At 54.9% G+C, this 18914-nt stretch overlaps 1 protein-coding gene across 1 annotated transcript in view; it reads left to right on the top strand.

The window, feature by feature from the left end:
* Positions 1-1376: 1376 nt before the first annotated feature.
* The window catches only part of KIAA1522 (KIAA1522 ortholog), a 28351-nt gene continuing 10813 nt past the window's right edge, over positions 1377-18914 (top strand). Inside the window, 1 exon segment of the mRNA XM_032625752.1 lies at positions 1377-1635. Coding sequence (XP_032481643.1) covers positions 1404-1635 — 232 coding nt within the window. The 5' untranslated portion in view covers positions 1377-1403.

Genomic DNA, 18914 nt, shown 5'->3' on the forward strand with positions numbered 1-18914 from the left:
GACCCAGTGAGGGAGTCTAAGAGCGCTGAACCCACAGCTGGACCCTAGGGCAATTTCTAGCTCCTGGGGACCAGGCAGAGACAAGACCTAGGTTGTCGATCTTAGCTCCTCTGCTGCTGACCACCTCTGTGCTCTTGGGCAATCACTGTCCTCTTCTGGCCTCAGTTTCCCTTCTGTACTAGGGGGGTATCACTCCCTGCCCTGCTTCCCTCAGAGCCTGCTGTGGGATCAGATGATATGAAAGTGCTTGATCAGCTATAATAAAGAGTCAGAGGTCTGGAGGAAACAAGCACGGCATTTTCATGATTCTTAAAGGCTTCCTTTCCCTACCAGCTTCCTCAGTCACACTTGTCACCTGCAGACGATCTCAAAGCACCTTATAAAGTTGTGAGTTTAATCCAAGATCAGCTCTAATCAGTGTTGAGCATCTCAGTGGAAAATTCAGACCCAGGCAGGAGTGCTCTGGGGATTCCCTGCCTGGCCCAAGGGTAAACTGAGGCACGGCTCTCTTCATCCCAGTCACCCAAGGATGAAGCAGGAACCCAGGAGGCGTGGGTCCCAGCTCCACACCGAGGACAGATGGAGGCTGGGGGAAGATGGGGTGAGGAAGGGTGAAGGTGGGGTGAGGAAGGGGAAAGGAGCGAAGGGACGACTCCCAGTCGCCAGATGGGAGAGGAAGACCCACTGTCGGTCACAGGTCTCGGGTGGGTCTGACGTCTGTCTCTAGAGCAAAACCTCCAGCACTGCCCCGGTCCTGGAAAACATTCTCAGAATTCCCTTATTGCAGAAGAAGAATTCCAGAATCCCCCATCTCGTCCCGGACCAAACTCAGGGCACCAGGTTCTCTTGGGGTCCAACGCCAACACCTCTCTCCCCGCTTTCCCTGCGCACCCCCATCATCGCCCCGTACTTCTCTGTTCGAACCCAGCTCTCCTCAGTGCCCCCGCAGAAACGGAACCTCGGTACCGCCCCCTCCCGGACCCGCTCCGCCCCGCGACCCCGCCCTCTCGGCCCCAGCCCGCAGGCGCGGCTTGGGGGCGCTGGACCACCCTCCCTCTGCACCGGACCTCGCCCTCCCCGAGTCCCCGACCTCCTGGACCCGGGCCGGAGGGCCGGAGGAGGCGGGGAGGGGCCAAAGGCAGCACCGCCCCCGCCCCGCGGCCTCTCCCTCCCGGCTCCGTGCCTCCCGGCCGGCCTCCGCGCCCCGCCCGCCGCCCCGCGGCCCCTCCCGCGCCGCTCCCGCCGCCCGCCCCGCTCCTCGCCCTCTCTGCCTCCGCCGCCCAAACTTTTCTGCGGGCGCGTCTCCGCGCGGCGGCCGCCTGCCCGCCCGCCCGCCCGCCCCCGGCCCATGGGCGCCCCGCCTCAGGGGGCCTGACCCTCGCGCCGGGTCCCCCGGCCAAGCCATGGCGGCCCGCGCGCCCCCCGCCGCACCTGCGGCCGAAGAGCCGGGGGGCCCGGGCGGCCCCCCGCGCAGGAAGAAGTCTCGCTCCGGCGTGTCCGGCCTCCGCCGTGCCTTCAGCTGGCTGCGGGGCAAGCGGCGCAAGAAGGCGGCAGGGACAGAGGGCGCCGAACCGGCTGCCCCCCGGGCCAAGAAGGCGGACGACAAGGCCAGGAGGGCCAAGGGTAAAGGCCGAGGTAAGGCGACCGGGCACCTGGGCAGGCGCCGGGCGGCGCCGAGGGTGCGGCCTGGGTGGCTCCTCTGGGGGTCCGCGGCGTGTCGGAGGTGGTGGCTCCCTAGGCGCCGTTGCTTGGGGAGCGAAGAGCCCAGGGCTCAGCCCCGCTCGAGATGGAGAGGACCCCCCGAAGGGGGCAGGAATCCCCTGGCTTAAGCAGGAAGTGCTGGCCGCCCGGCTCTTGGGACGGTGAGGCGGTGCCCCCTTCCCCCAGTCTCACTCAGGCTCTGCCCTCTGCTGCTGAGTCAGGGGGTCAGAGTCTTGACTCTGGCCTGGGGCCAATGGGAGAGGCACGTGACCCTGCATCTCTGGTGGGGGGGGTCCCTCTGGATCTGGAAAGCCAACTGCACTCAAAAGGTGTTTCAGTCGTCGAGGTGGATCCGGGTTTCCGGCCCCACAGAGGACCCAGCACGGAGCATAACATGCTTTAGGTTCTTAGCAGTGTTAGCTTTTCCTACCTGGGCCCCCTCACCACTCACCTGGGCCAAACCGCAAACATCCACCTCCTGGGGTGGTGAGCTCAGGATCTGAGCCAACTGCCCCACCCACCACTCCTTCTCCCCGCCTTGGTAGAAACGGTCTTGTGTTGGAAGTGTGCTTGCAGATGGGGGAAACAGGCCCAAGTTAATGGAGAGGCGGTACCTGGGGCAGCGGTGGTTACCTGAAGTACTACAGCTAATTCCTTGCCTCTAGGCTCCCTCTGGCCTGATGGATGGGCAGCCTGAGGGGAGGGGTGGCTGATCTGGCCCATCCCTACTGGAATCACTTTTCTTTTGGCTGCTTGCTTTGTTCTTCCCTCATCTTCCTCTCTGTTTCTGTCTCCTGATTGAGGTGGAGGGCATGAGTCTCTGCAAGAGGGTGGGGCTCCCTTGGGGCCAGCCGTCCTAGGAAGTCTACCTTTCCTGTGCTCCTGCTTCAGTGCTAGAGGTGAGGAAATGGCGGTGTGTGCAGGCCAATCCCATTCTGCCTGTTTACCCGCCCAGTGTCCTTTAACCACCTCCTCTGGAGGATAATTAGATGGAACACTTTAGGGGTCAGGAAGAGGGTGAAAGGCCTCTTGTGTGATTGCATCCGGCCTGATCTTCCTTTTGGATATGGGCCCTGCTCCCCTGCAGCCCAGCCACAAACAGAAGTTGGGTGCTGGGGCTGAGATGACTGGGCCAGGCCCCATGGGAAGGTTTGCATGAGGGGTGTTTCCAAGGGCTCTGCAGTCCCCACAGTATATGAAGTCTGTCCCAGGGCTGCCCCACTGGGATTCAATCTGAAGTCATCCCTATCGCACTCAAGGGGGCATGGGTCAGAATTGCAGCAGGATGGTTTGTGGTCAGACTGTCAGGATTAGAGATAGAAGGCTAGTGGCATACCTCAGGGCAGTGGACACTTTTCCCCTGGGAGATCAGCCTGGGGGCAGGGGCTGGAAAAGTAGGTCCCTGCTCTGACAGTCTGGGTTAAGGGTCATTGGGTCAGTGGCAGGCCTCCCCCCTGCCTTGTGTTTGGTATTGGGTAGCACTGGGCTTTCTGGGCAGCAGGTCGACCTGATTTGGGACCACGTGCATGGGCAACACCTCCCTGCCCCTGGCTGTTGTTTCCCCAGGTCTGAGGGTGGCCGTAGGTATGTCTGGAGGAAGTCCTGCTTCCTTTTGCTCCAACCTCCTATTACTCCAATTGTTTCCTTGTCACCTGCCTGGCCAAACTTCTTTTCTGTTTATTAAGAGAAATAAATCCAATCTCTCTAATCTCCACTGGCACTGCTGGTCAGGAAGGGGAAGCCCAAAGAAGGCTTAACTCTTTCTGGGGAAAATGTTTAGAATGAAGATTGGGGGAGATGGGGAGGAGGCACACACAGAAAATTCCTGGGAGGTCAGGGGCCTTTGCTAGGGAGGTCATTATCTCCCTGCTCCCAGTTGCTGAACCAAAGACCCATAGATGCAGGTCTTGGCTTCTTTAATCTGAGTCCCCTACTATAAAAGGGAAAACTGAGCTTGGGATAGATTTTGAGCCTCTGTTTTCCAGAACCCCCGTGCTCCCCGCACTGCCCTGCACAGACTTAGAAAGGAAAGAGAGGAAGTCTGACATTTATTTATTATTCTGAATGTGCCAGAACCCCCCCCACCTCCCCGCCCCGCATCCATTACCTCCATTATCATTTACGACCATTTGAAGATGGAAAAACTGAGGCTCAGGGACAGTGAGCGATTGGTTTGCCCACCTGGGATTTGAACTCAAATCATCTGACTTCCAAAACTGGTCCTGCTTTCATGATTCTCCCAAGGACATAGACCAGGGGGAAAGGCTTAAAGATCTTCTCATCCAACCCATTGTACAGATGGGAAGAGGCCCAGAGAAAAGTGAGGGAACTTGATAAAGTAGGAGGAGTATCAGAGTCAGGCAAGTTAATGAGAGTTCACATCCTGGCCCAGCGGTTAGCAAGCCCTGTGACACTGGGCAAGCAACTTCTCTGTGGCCTCACTGTTTCCATTACTGTCTCTTGAAGAGAGGGGACCTTCTCACTGGGCTAACCTTCCAGCTAGACATATCCTTGATGGGTCTGTGAGCTTTCCAAGATTCTTACAAAAGAGGATGTGAAAATTATTTGAAAGTGAAGTCACCATAGAAATGTAAGGGGTCGCTGTTATTGTGTTTGTGAGTTTATTCACCTGAGTTGTAAGGACCCAGTCTGGAAGGAATGGGCTTTGAAGCTGACAGGACAATTCTGTCCTGGGCCCTGGTCTGCCCCTCTCGGGCCATGTGACCCCGGCAGGTTATTAACCCCTCCAAGCCTCAGTTCTGCTACCTGTAAAATAGAGATAACAAATCCTGGCTTTACAGGGGTGTTTCAAGGATCAAATTAGAAAACAGACATGCAAGTGCATTGTGAATTGTGGAGCATGGTCCAGATGTCAGCGGGTTGCTGCTGCTGTGATGCTGAGGACTTGAGCATTAGCTAAGTTTATCCTGATTCAGGTTTGGAAAACAACTCATTGGTTCCACCTCAGATACCCATGACGATGATGATTATTGAGGGGGGATCCAGGGAAGGTGGAGTCTTACCTTTGTCCAGCGGAGGATTCAGGCACAGAAAAAGTAACAGACAAACAAACAAACAAGCAGACATCCATATATTTCAGAAATATCATGTGGACTCTAGACAAGTGTGTGGGGAGGAAGTGTTTCTGGGATGGATGCCAGGACTGGAGGCTGGCAGATAATCGGGGGAGGCTTCCTGGAGGAGGTGAGCAGAGTGTGGAAGGAGGGCAGGGTGCTGGCTAATTTGAAGGGGAACATGAAGGCTGCTATGTGCCAGACCCTGGCCAGGCATTTTCATGAATGTTTTCCCTTGTCCTCAACAACCTGGGAGGTGGTCAGTTACAACCATTTAGGGGTGAGAAAATAGGCCCAGAGGGTGAAAGTAAGTTGGTCAAGGTCATTCAGCTTCATTCATTTGAAAAAGACATATTCCTTACTAGATAGTGTCATGTACTGGTCAGGGTAATGCAAATATTTGGGACAAGACGGGCAAGGTTCTTACTTGCATGGACATGATGAACATAGCGTAGCACTGACAGAGCCACTCAATCTGTCTCCAGAGGCCATACTCTCCAAACAAGATAATATGAGGTTGGATGTGTTTCTGACTCGAGGGGAGTAACTGCTGTAGAGCTTAGGATCAACTTTGGGGAAAGGAGTATACAGCCCTCCCGAAGGTTTCTCTCAGGCAGTGGGCAGTGGCTGGGGGGGTGGGCGCTGGGGATGGCTTCGATACTGATAGTGAGAATTTAGGAGCTACCCTGCCAGGCCCAGCAGATTTAACCCCATGAACGTTGGCCACTCACTCAGGGAGAGCTGTGCTGGGCATGGGGTTATGGAGAGAATCCTGCGTTTGAGTTCTCCTTTGCCAAGTCCTGCCCCTTTCTTGGCAAGACACTGTCTGTCTTAATAAAGATGGGGTTTAATGACCTCTGACCATTAGTGGCCCTTTCTCATTCTAGAATTCTATGAGTTTGAGAATGGTCTGGAGGAGCAAGCTGGAAGGGGGGACTGGGGGTGGGAGCTATGTTCAGGGAAGGAGAGCCTACCTTTGGCCAGTCAGATGGACATGACATCGGGACCCAGTGGTCTGGATGTCATAGGAAGGTGGGTGAGGATGCAGGGTGAATAATGCCAACTCTCCCTGCTGAGGAAGGGGCCTGTGTAGCTCTAAAGCAAAGTGAGGACCCAAAGGCACTTTGGTTAGTGGTCACTTTGCCTCTCTGAGGTCCAGGTGGTATCTGTTTGCCTTTCAATAAACACTCCATGTATTTCCACATTCTGTGCCATTGCATGTGCTGTTCCCCACCTAGTATGTGTTTCCCTTCCCTTTTCTATCCAGTACTTCTATTCATCCTCAAGGCCTTGTTCAGTGTCATCATCTCTGTGATACTCCTGGGGAAATTATTGCCCCCAGACTCTAGAGCAGGGTGCTCAAGAGATTTGGAGTTGAACAGCATATGCTTTTCTTTCTTTTTTTAATATTTATTTATTCGTTTATTTATTTGGCTGTGTCGGGTCTTAGCTGCGGCATGCGGGATCTTTTGTTGCAATGTGCGGGCTTCTCTAGTTGGCGCTCGGGCTCTAGAGCACACAGGCTCAGTAGTTGTGGTGCGCGGGCTTAGTTGCCCTGCAGCCTGTGGGATTTTAGTTCCGCGACCAGGGATTGAACCCTTGTCCCTTGCATCAGAAGAGGGATTCTTTTTTATTTTTTTGGCTGCAATGGGTCTTCGTTGCTGTGCTCAGGCTTTCTCTAGTTGCGGCGAGCAGGGGCTACTCTTTGTTATGGCGTGTGGGCTTCTCACTGCAGTGGCTTATCTTGTCGCAGAGCACAGTCTCTAGGCGTGCGGGCTTCAGTAGTTGTGGCTTGTGGGCTCTAGAGCGCAGGCTCAGTAGTTGTGGCGCACAGGCTTAGTTGCTCCGCGGCATGTGGGATCTTCCCGGACCAGGGCTCGAACCCGTGTCTCCTGCATTGGCAGGCAGATTCTTAACCACTGCACCACCAGGGAAGCCCGGAAGGTGGATTCTTAACCACTGGACCACCAGGGAAGTCCCAGGATATGCTTTTCTGGTCACCTGCTTCTTGGGGAGGGGCATCTCAGTGTCCTTAGCCTGGGGCCTTGACTGATGTGATATGGGCAGGGCTCCCTCTGCTGTGGGATACATCAGTGGGGGAGTGGTTTCCATAAAGGAGTCTGGGTCCACCTTCTCCAAGCCCCTCTGAAGTGATGAGCATTGTCTGCCTTGGGTCCAGATGGGAGAGGGGGTCTCACTAATTTATTTCACAAATACTTACTAAGTATTTAATATTAGGTAATAAGTACCTACTATGTGCCAGACTCTGTCCTGAGGATGAATGAAAGACAAGGTCCCAGTCCTCGTGAACCTCACAGTTTGAGGGGGGTAGTAGACATTGAACAAGTAATTAAGGGTCAAGAAGTGTGACTAAGGAGGGAACAGAGTGATCCCAGGGGGAGATCAAAGACGGCTTCCCCAAGAGGTGATGCGAGCTAAAATGGAAGAATGAGGGGAAGCTGGGGTTGAGGGATTTGCAGAGCTGGAACCAGGCAAGGCTTCTGTTGGGGGTTGGGACCAGCTGGCTGTCGCATTCCGTGGGCACAGGCATCACCATACCTTACTGTTCTGAACATCCTGAGGGCAGGCCCTGGGCTGACTGTCTTTTCCCTCTGCCCTGCCCAGCACAGGGCCTGGCATTAAGTGGCTTTGGGTGATAGGTGGGTAATCTGATATGGGCCCCCAGAGCATGGGTATCTCCAGATCCTGGGCGCTCAGAGCTGATAGCCTGAGATGTCACAGGGAGCCCTCACGGTACATACAGATGGGCAACTGAGGCCCAGAGGAGGAAGTGACTTGCTCAAGGTCATACAGCCAACCAGTGTTGGAGGCGGAACAGGAGCCCACACCTGCCAGGCTGACCTCAGCTTCCCCACTCCTTTGTTCTGACTTCAAATGGAAAATCCCATCCCAGAAAGGGGCCTCGAGCAGGGGTGGGATGAAAAGAGCAGGAAGCCGAGGCCGAGAAGGCCTCATCCATCCCCTCCCTTACCTCTGACACCTTCAGAGAGGGGCCGGGTCCAGCTGCCTCTCCCCCTCCCTCCTCAGCGGAGGCCCTGGATCCGCACCGGTGGCACAGGGCCCAGGTTCTCCTGGAAATCCCCTTCAGGCTGGGGGGCCCTCCCCCCACCACTCTCCCTTTCCCTGTGGCCAGAAAAATCTCTAATCTGTTGTCGGCAGAGGGCAGTGGGAGCGCCTCCCCTCCCCCACCCCCCCTCGGAAATTCCCCTCTCCCGAACCCTCAAAGCTGTCTCAGCTGCTCCTGGCCTGTCACATGCTGAAGAAAACTAATGAGAGGAGGCATTGTATATTGTTTAGGCTGCAGTGAATGCGGCGGGGTGGGGAGAGCAGGTGTACACACCTCTGCCTCCCATCTGGAGAACCCATGGACGGCCACCTCCAGTCCTGTGGCTGACTTGGGGGAGGAAGTGGGTGGAAGCAGCTTCCTTGGGCAGCAGGGATGAACTCGTTGTCCACCTCCCCCATGACTATACTCCCCAGGACTCTGTGCTCTAGTGTTCCGCTGTCCTGGGGGCCGGTTCACCAAAGGCTGTCAGCTGCACTCCCAGGGTGCTCTGTGCTGGCATGGAGGGGAGATGGAGACAGCTCAGCCTGCCAAGGGTTTAAACCCTGAATCTTCTGGCAAAGTGCGTGCTTCCCAGGAGGCTGCTGGTGGGGTCTGTTCCGAGTAGGACCTCCTGCCTGCTTTAGGATACCCTCTCCTCTAAGCCCCTAGCCAGCCGAGGCCTTTAATACTATCCTCCAGGAGGGTCACGAGACACTCAAACCCTGCCTTGTGGTTCCAGGAGTTCTGGTCCATATGCCTACCATACCACCTACTTCTTCCCACCAGTCCTACCCCAGGCTCTCCCAGGCTCTCCCATGCACTTGACTCGTTGGTAGTACTCTTCCTCCTGGATCCAGGAGCAAGCATAGCCTTTGTAGTGAAAGAAGGTAAGACTGGGAGAGTGCCTTGGACTCTCTTGCCTGTGCCTCTTCACCTCCATTAGTGCTCAAGGTGCCATCATCACCACCTTTGCCAGTTTCTGTTCAACATGTAGGGATACCTACTGTGTGCCAGACACTGTGCTGAGCCTGGGGCTACTAGGAGGAGTGAGAGGGATCAGTGTCCTTGAGGAACTTGTTTCTGGTTGGAAAGGGAGATACCAAAGCAGACTGTTGCCTTCAGACAAGTGCTGGGTTGGTGTTACACAGGGTGCTGGGAGCCCTGAGGTGTGATCAGTTCTGTATCAGCGGACAGCATTAATGCCTGTGGGAGCCCCAAGAACTGGGCTGGGGGAGGAGGGGGGGGGTCAAGGAAGACATGGAGGAGGACACTGTCTAGCAGGGCCTTAAGGACAGGCAAAGGTGGAAGAGGAAGGAGCTCTGAGAATGAGAGGGGTGTGGTCAGAGATGAGGCTGAACTGGTGAGCGGGGACAGCTCCTGCAAGGTCTCCTGTGAAGGCCAAGGTACCTGCTACACTCCAGACATCCTTCTAAGCTCTTTGCATGCCTGTCCTCACTGAATGCATGCCAAGGGATTTGGACTTTACCCTTGAGTGTTCTCTCTGCCCCCCCCATACCACCTTTCCCCTTTATGGGCCTCAGGTTCCCCACCTGTAAATTAAGGGAATTGGGCCAGCAAATCTCTGAGGTCTCATCCAGCTCTGCCACTAGGACCCTCTTCTCTGTGCGAGGCAGGGAGCCTGCTGCACACAGCGTGGTGTACAGTGTATGCTCAACAAGTATTTTCTGGGTGGATATATAAAATACCAGCCCCTCAGGGACTACACTGTTGTCAACCTCAGTCTCTTAACAAGAGATGGGCCTCAGGGAAGGTGTGGTTCAGCTTTAACTCTCCCATTTTGCAGGGAGGGAACAGGGTGTCTTGGAGCCACTGGGCATAAGAGGCAGCAAGGTGCAGTGGAGGGGCTTGCCCCGGTGGCAGAAAGGATGAACCTTAAGGGGATTAGAACTGAGGGCCGTGGGCTTCCAGCCCAGGGCTCTTTCTCTGTCTATACCATGCTGCCCCTGGTTGGAGAGATGGCAGAGTGATCGTAAAGGAGAGTCCTTGCCCAGTGTGTGGGGTCCTGGGCAGGTCCCTGGACACAGGGCACTTGTGAGAACATAAAGATGTGGGGGCCTTGGGCAACCTGGAAGGCTTTCAGAAGAGGTGAACCTTGGTCTGGGCTTTGAAAAACAAAGACTTATTTAACGGGAGATGAGAGAGAGTTAGGGTTAGATGCACACAGACATGTGCTTCCATGTATGTTTACCTATATGCTCCATTACTTACACATACCCCACCCCCCAAAGGTAGATAGATATGGGTATATCAGCAGACAATTGCACAGTCATATTGATACAGAAAAGCACGTGCAATTACAGTCTTATAGACAAACGTTTTTACTTAACATGCACTCAAGCAGACTATTACACACTCAAACACATAAAAAGCAGTGATATTCAGCCAGCTTGAGGGAGTCACAATTATATAGGCAAATACACAAAAGCACACATCCAAACCTATGTAAACAGACTCAGTTATATGGATACAGGCATGCAGTCACAGGTGATGACACAGAGAGGAACCCACATGTTCAGGGTCACAGATGCACAACTACACAGCCACATTCAAGAACGCAAATACAAATGCCCAATTACATGCCCTCCTTCAAGGTCATGGAGAGGCACAGATAAAGTGGTGGGGTAGGTAGCCTGGAGCAGTGGGTATTGGACTCAGTCTGGGTTTGAGTACTGGCTCTGTAGCTTAATGCTGTTTGACTTTGGGCTAATCATTTGACTTCATGGAACCTCAATTTTCCCATCTGTAAAATGGAGATGATAAAAGTACCTACCTTACGGAATTGTTTTGTGCATGAAATTAAGTAATGCATGAAAGCAGTTATCACAGTGCCTGGCACATAGGAAGCGCTATATAAAAGGGTTCTATTGTTATTTTGAACACCATTACTACAGAAATACAGTCAGATAGATGTATTTGTACAAACAAGCAGAGACAGGAGATACACAGACACGTGACACTCACGGGGTGGTGGTTGGTGGGCCCTAGCAGCAGCAAGGCTCCAGACCCCGCCTGTCTGGAGCCTGGGCCCCTAGTTCTCTTGGTTCAGCTGCAGTCCTCAGAGGCAGCCCCTGGCCTGGGAGAGCGAGCGATCCGTCGGCCCCACCTGGACAGGCCCGGCCTTTCCCAGAGCACTGGGCGGGGCGGCTCAGCAGGTCTCCCAGGTCCTCAGAGGGGTGGAGCTTACGGGATGTGCGCCAGGCCCTGCCCCCTGCCGGCCCCTCCCTCACCCCGGCCATTGGCCGCAGAGCCCGGGGGCGTGGCCGAGCTGGGGCTGGGGGCGCCTGCGGTGGCCGCCCGCGCTTCTCTCTGCCTCCCTCCTGTGGCTGCGGGCCCGGCTGCCGGGCTGGTAGGGCTGCGCTAGGGTTCCCGCGCCGGCTCCCGCGCCCACCATGGGCAACTCACACCACAAGAGGAAGGCCCCAAGCGGCCCCCGGGCCCGCAGCTTCTGGCGGTTCGGGCGGTCGGCGAAGCGGCCGGCAGGTAGGGGCTGGGGGTGGGGGCGGGGCAGGCGGGGAGGAGGGTCTTCCTGCCGCAGCCGCCGCCGCCGCTGCTGCCCCCTCCTGGGGCTTGTTGGGTGTGAGTTTGGGGGGCCGGGAATCCCCCGCACAGACCCCACCCCTCACATGCAGACAGAGACACATGTACGCACGAATACCCGCGGGCGGGCACATGTACATGTTCACAATTTACAGTCACATACACAACACCCACTCAGATGTATGGACATGCAGACACAAAATCACATACACATTCACACCCACACGATCGCTGTGGGAGGCACAGATCCTGAGATACAGGTACATATACCTATGTATACGGTTTACCCAGCCACACGAACACCACCACAGTCGCAGATTCAGACACATGCGTGTAGGTACAGTTGCCCAACGTCTTAGGCACACGTATGTACACACAGGTTCAAAACTGCACAACCAGCCAGACCCCAAAGCACTTATACATAAACACACACACGCACGCACATTTGTTCCCCAGGCTTTAGCCCGCACAGGCTGAAAGTTTGCAGGAAGGAGGGGAGACAAAGGTTGAGGGGAGAATCAGGAAACCAGGGGCTGGAGACTCGAGCCGCCTCCATCTGGCTTGATCGGGAGTCGGACTGGTTCTCTGGGCTCCCTCCCCACCCCCATCCGCACCGCCGCTGCCTCTCTCTGTCCCCCTTCCCCCCCCCACCCGCGGTCCCCATGGTCGCTGCCGCATCTCCCCCTTTCAGTGCAGCCACCGAGCTGGAACGCAGCCCTTCCCAGCGTGCTGCGGGATCTGTCCGCGGGTCACATTCCATCCTCCAAGTCGGGGGGAGGGGGCAGAATGGGAAGGCCTCCAACTCCAAGGCTGGGAGCCAGGATTCCAGGTTCCCCCCAGTGGGTGTGGCGGTTCAGGGTATCCCCGGGTCCCAAGAGGTGTTGGAGGAGGGGCTGTCTAAAGTGCCTAGTTCCTCCGCCTGGTGAATCCAGACATGGGGTAGGGGCAGGGTGGGGATACACCCCCCACCCCGCAAGATAAGGGGTCTCCAACAGAGTCGGGTACCTGCTGGTTTTGGGGAATGAAAAAATCCTGGAGAAGGTGGCTTGGGGGGCCTCCCTCCTGTGGTGGGAGAATCCACCCATGACTTCCCAGGATGGCCTACATTCCTAGAGGTTCTGAATTGAGCCTGATGATCTCATCCCTCCATGCAGGGGGCAATAGAAAGGGCCTAGGCTGGGATTTAGGGTGTCTGGGTTCTCAGTGTTGCTCTGGTATGGGCTCTGTGACCTTGAGCAGATTGCTTTCACTTCTCTGGACCTTCCTGGCTCCTAGAGGGAGGCCTGTCTGTGAAATTAGGGCAGCTTAGCTTAGGTGACTTCTTGGGACCCTTACAGTTCTGGCTGGCTATTTCGTCGTGAAAGAGACTGATAGAGAAGGTGGGCTTGTCCAAGGTCATTGCCTGCAGTGGTTTGAAGAATAATCATGATTATTAGGAAAAGGATTAATTAAATTCTGGTAGGCTCTCTGAGGTTCCTCAGAAGCTGGGTTGATGAGAGACTCCTGGACATTCCAGTAGTCTCCCTGTCCCAGTAATCCTGAAATCTAGGCTGTGCCCACCTGTCTCTCCTCTTGGAATCGGCACCAAGGGGCTGGGGCTGGGGCTGGTGAATCTTCATCTGCCCTCGTATGGCCACTCTAATCTGATGGTTTCCTGAGAACCAACTGTAGATCCAGACTTGTGACCATTTGTGGTGGGGGAGAGAGAGATTAAGAGGGCTGTTTACAATCTCTGGCCCGCCAGCCCTTACAGAAGAGGCCTGGGGCTTCTAGCATCTCTTGTGCTCTTCCAGTTCCTGCTGCAACTCAAGGGTCAACCAGGCTTTAAAGGTGTTCCTAAAAACCCAGAAAGCAATGTCAAGGCAACATAGAAGAAAGCGTGGGGGGCTAGGGAATATTCTAGGCTATATGTTAAAAGGCTTTTGGGTTGCGGTCAGTTTTAGAAAACTGGGGAGCTGGTATTAAAGAAGTAACTGTAGGGTTGGAATTAGTCCTGAATTGTTGATTAGACAAGAGAACCTGCCCAGGGATGCATTTCAGCTCTGGGGTATGGTCGTGAGCAAAGGCATGGGGTTGAGACTGAGTGTGGAGGCTGGAAAGCAAAGTAGTTGAGGTTTCTTCCTTGTGCCTGGGAGGAGAAAAAGTGAATGTAAACCTCAATCTCTTTGTTTTTACTTGTGCTGAGGATTCTAAGGCTTCCCTGGCTTCAGCCTCTGCTGACACAGGTCCAGGTATGGGACTGGGGCTTGAGTGCTTACTCCTTTGATTAGTCTGTGAAAGGATGGGGGAAAGAACGCAAGGCAAGCAGAGAGGGCTGGAGTCTACAGGCCAAAGGGAGCCAGTGAAGGTGTTTGAGCAAGTGAGGAGCCTATGAAAGTGGTATGTTAGGAAGATGGCAGGTGCAGGCAGGACAGTTTGGGGGGTGGGGTGGTGAGAGTGGAAGCTCAGAACAGTCTGGAGGCTGTTGCAGTAATCCAGGGGAGAGGCTGCTGAAGTGAGGGCTGGGGACAGGTTGAGGGCTGTGGGAGTGGAGAGGAGTGGCAGCTGCAGAGACACTGCGGAGGAGGTGGCAGAAGTGATAGGAAGGACCTAGGATTAATCAGATGTTGAGAGTATGGGCCAGAGAGTGCTGTGAAGGCTCTATGTGTGAGGCTGCTTGGCTGGGGGTGGCAGCAGAGCTAAATGCTATGCTAAACCCTTTACCTTGATTAATTAATTTGTCCTCCAATGGTCTTACAAGCTGTAAGCTATTATTCCCATTTTACAGATGAGAAAGCTGGAGCTCAGAGAAGTTAAGTCACTTGTCCAAGGCTACTCAGCAAGGAGGTTGCTGAACAGGGATTCAAACCCAAGCCTGTCAGATTCCAAAGCCTGTGCTCTTAATTATTTTAGGTGTAGATGGATATCCTCTTATGACGGAGGGGCCTGCATGTCCTCCGGGTGAAGAAAGCCTGAGGCCCTGGGGGATTTGGACTCCGTATGGTGCACAGGTGGAGGAAGCACTATGGAGGAAGGGCAGGGGTTGAGGACTAAGCATTGAAGCCGCCAAGAGCTCAGAGAGGGAGCTCGTTGGCAGTGGGAGGGGAAACTGACTTTCAAGGAAGGGTTGGTCCCATGTTACAAATGCCCTTGGACCATAGAGAAGAGTGAGGGTGAATAGAGAGAGGCCTCCTCACTGCTGCAAAGACATTGTAACCTGCTGGGGTTGTTTGGCCTTGGTTCTCAGGAATCCAACTCAACCCTCCCAGCCCCAGGCCATCTAGGCACTTGGTCCTGGGAGGTACGGAGGATTGGTGGAGGATGTGAATTGGGAGCTCAAGGAGCACCCCCAGCACTCTGTCCTCTTCCTGTTCCCACGCATTATACTGTCAGGCTTACACACATGGCCCTCCTCCTGATAGGGTTTATTGTTCCCACTTTGCAGATGAGATTGAGGGAAGGGACTAAGTCATTGGTGGAGTCAAACTCCGCCCTGCCTCTGGACCTAGAGCACCAGTGGCCGCAGCTGGGAGAAGACCTGCTCCTGTTACCTCCCTTGCCCCCTTTCTTCCTGTTTCCTCCCCTTTACTGGGGTGGGGAGACTTGTGGCCAACTGTATGTCTAGACTTGCTTGTGGGAGCCCTGGGCTTCCAGATAAGGGGCTGGCCCAGCCCTCTCTGGTCTGAGGGATCTGAGATAAGCTGAACCCCCTTGCTGCCCCAGGTCCTGACCCAAAGTGAGGGACCACTCCCCTCCTTCTAGTGGCAGAGTCATACATGCCAAGGGCTCTTTAGAGATCATCTCCCCAACCGTCCTACCTCACAGATGAAGAAACTGAGGCTCAGAAGAAGGCAGTGCCTGATTCAGGATCATGCTTCAAACTGAGGGGCAGTGAGAGCTCAGGCCTAGGACCTCTGACTCCCAGGCAATGGGATATCTGGTGTGGGCTCCGAATTCCCTTTCCTCCCAAACAGGGGGCAGTTAGGGCTGCTAGATAGGGCTAGGTCACTGAGGAGCTGATAGGAAGCTGATGTTAAGTGTCCCTTATCAGACCTTATCTTAATAGTGGTTCTCAACTCCACTTGAGATTTGAAGAGAGCTCCAGAAGTGGATGGGAGAGGAGGCCTCTAGGGGCATGGGAAGAACAGCAGCCAGTATGAGCTGGGCTCACATCCTGATTCTGCCATTATTAGCTGTGTGACCTTGGGCAAGTCACTAACCCTAGGGGAGTGCCTCTGTATGGTGAGGAGGATTTAGTGAGAGACCATGTGTGTCTCAGTCAATTGGCACTCAGTAAATGCTGGCTTATGATCGGTGAAAGTGAAAAGGCCCCTATGCCTGGATAGGCAGAGGCTCCCTCTGATGACAACACTGTGTTTACACTTGGTTGCGTGGCTTTAACTTTCCCAGGCACTCTGTGAGGTGGGTATTAGTCCCACTTTACAGATGAGACTGCAGCCCTGAGAGGCTGATTCATTTGTCCAAAGCCTGGAATCCAGACCTTCCGACTCCCAGGCCTTTTCTCTCCTGGCTTCATGGTGGCTGCCTCTCCGGCATCTATGAAATGAGGATAATCATGCCTTGAAGGAACAAAGGAGAGGGCTTTGGGAAGTCGGGATCTCACCCTGGCCGAAAGAGATTATTATGTTACTGTCGGCAGCAGATACTGACCCGGAAACTCATTATGACATTTACTAATATTATGGTAGCTAATTCCTCCCTGTGTGACTGCCTGTTCCCCCAGGCGCCTGTAGGATGGGATCCTCCCCTTCCTGTCCCAGGCGCTCCCTACCCACCAATATTTTACCTTAGAACCGGCCCTGTCAGGCTCTGCCCTGGCTAGGCTGGGGCTTCGCACTGAGAAGAGGAAGGAGGAGATTCCCCTCGTGCAGAAGTGGGGTGCAGAGCTCCCCCACTTTGGGCAGTGACTGAGGCTATGGCCCCCTCCCTCCCACGCCGACCCCTTAACTTCCTGAGACTTAGGGTCACTAAGGCGTTTGCAGTGAGACCGAGGTTCTGGGCTCTGCCACTTCCTGTTTGGGTGACCTTGAGCAAGTCACTGTCCCTCCAGCCTTGTGCTCATTTGTAAGAAGGGAACTCACACCTACCTTTCATGTTTCTCATTCGCTTTCTTCGAGACAGTAGAAGAGGAAAGTGCTTTGAGAGGACTGTAAAGCGCCTTCGCCTGAGAGTTGTATTCACTTCCTTTTGTCTTGCCTCTAAGAGAATAAAAGCTACGCGTGCTCTGGATTCTGCTCCTATGGGAAGGCCCGGGTCCCCTCTGGGCCTTTGTTTGCCCACCAGTACAAAAGTGAGGGGCTGAGACTTTCCAAACACCCTGAATCCTGGCTCCAGAGCAAGGCCACCTGGGCAGCTGTGCCCTCCCACTTCATTCCTCTCCCCTGAGTCAGGCCGGCCTGGCTGCGGGGGCGTGCCGCAGCCCCCGCCCCTTGCTCTGGAATGGGGCAGGTTGGGCCTCACCCCGTGGAGGATGTTGCCAAGACAGTACATACGCATGCGCACAGGTGCATGTGGCCTTGGGGGGTGGGGGCCAGGGGCTCCCTTTCCTATTCCTCTCTGTTTCCAGGCTCAGGGGGGCCCCAGAGCAGTGGGTACATGCATCTGCCCTCGTGTACACGCAGCCACCCAGCAGGACCCTGCATTGAATCTGCACAGTGGCGCTCGGGTGTGGGGGAGGGCGTGGACTAGGGAGGCGTGGTGTGCTTTGTGGACGTGGTGGTGAGAGCACCCGCCTTTGAGGGATGGCCCCAGTGAAGCTTTTTGGAGGTGCGGTCTGCACACTTCTGCTGGTGGGTCCGTACTCTCAGCTCCTTCCGGAACTTGCAGGTGTGCTTCCTGGTGTGCGTGGCCTGGAGCAAGGTGTCTTCTCAGATCCAGGAAGCCTCCTCCCCTGGGCAGGTAGGGGAGGCAGAGGCTGCGTGGTGAGCCTCAGTCCCAGGCTGCACCTCTGGACTGTGCTGGGGCTGAAGGTCCTGGAACACGGACTCCCAAGTGTGGCCTTAGGCAAGGTTCTTCTGCTCTCTGGGCCTTAGTTTCCTTGTGAGGTGCACGCTCTTCATCCGAGGCTCGAATTTCTGAGCCTCTCCCCAGACAAGCTACAGGTGTGTAGACCTAAGCCTGGAGTGGCTCAGAGGGACCTCAGGCTCTGGCCAAGGCGCGGGCGGGGGTCGGGGGTATGGGTGTTGCTGGGGGAACCAGATGTTATCAAGTGTGAGAGCCTTGGATCCTGCTGGGGAATTTGCAGCTGTGACCCTGACTGCAAGCTATGGGCCTGGGACCTTGATGAGCTGATGTTTCCCCCGCCCTGACTTAGCAGAGCTCAGCCCTTAGTTTCCCTGGTTGGGAGAAGCTGAGTATGCCTTTGTCCTGCATGGTTGAAGGCTCCAGTTTTGGAACCAGCCAGAGCTTGGGAAGTCACCTGGCTCTGTGAGCCTCACAGGTCAGTTACCAGGAGAGTATCTTTGAGTACCTGCTTCGAAGAACTGTTGTCAGATCTGTGAGGGTAGAGACTGCCTTCCACCAGCGCCTGGCCTGGTGCCTGGCATGAATTAATCACCCTACAAGTGTCAGTCTACTGCTCTTTTCTGTTTGAGTGGGACTAATAAGAGGGATGGATGGGTCTGGCCTAAGACAGAGGGAAGAGGGGAGGATGTGGTCAAGAAACCTCAAATTTGGGGGGATGGTAGGGTCATCCAAACCTTCTTCAGAGAGAGATCAGGTTTGTAGCTGGCACAGTGGGCAGAACGTGGCTTTTTGGATTCAAGTGGTCTTGAGTGTGAATGCTGTCCCGCCACTTACCAGCTTTATAATGCTTGCCCTCTCTGGTGTCCATTTCCTCATCTGTAAAACGGAGATAAAAGTGCTTACTTCTTGGGAATTCCCAGGCGGTCCAGTGGTTAGGACTCAGTACTGTCGCTGCGGGGGCCTGGGTTCAACCTCTGGTTGGGGAAATAAGATTCCGCAAGCCGCACAGCACAGCCAAGAAAAAAAATGTGCCCACTTCTTAAGAGTGTTATTTAGATTTCAATGATCTGAGGATATATACTATCTAGCCCCACAGAATTTTGTTCTCTAGAGAGCAAAGGCTCAGGTGTCTGCATGAGTGGTCCCTGAGAAGTGGCACAGCAAATGGGGAGGGACCAGTAGGAGGATCTTGCAGCATGGGAGCCATTGTGAATTCTTAGATCCCTAGGGACTCAGAGAGAGAGAAAGGTGCTGTGAGAGAGGGGTGTCCTCAGAGTCTGGGGGACAGCACTTTATAGTTCACAGACCTTCTCTTCCACAGTCTCAGCTACTCTTTTTTTTTTTTTTTTTTCTGGCTGCAGCGTGTGGCATGGCATGCAGGCTCTTAGTTCCCCGACAAGGGATGGAACCCATGCCCCCTGCAGTGGAAGCACGGAGTCTTAACCATGGGACCACCAGGGAAGTCCCTCAACTACTCTTTTTGGAGTTGCCGGGGGAATCTCTTTTAACACCGTCAATACTCAGCTGAACCTTTAGTACTGACCTCTTGG

The sequence above is a fragment of the Phocoena sinus genome, chromosome 1 (assembly GCF_008692025.1).
Source record: "Phocoena sinus isolate mPhoSin1 chromosome 1, mPhoSin1.pri, whole genome shotgun sequence".
In the NCBI taxonomy this organism is placed as follows: Eukaryota; Metazoa; Chordata; class Mammalia; order Artiodactyla; family Phocoenidae; genus Phocoena; species Phocoena sinus.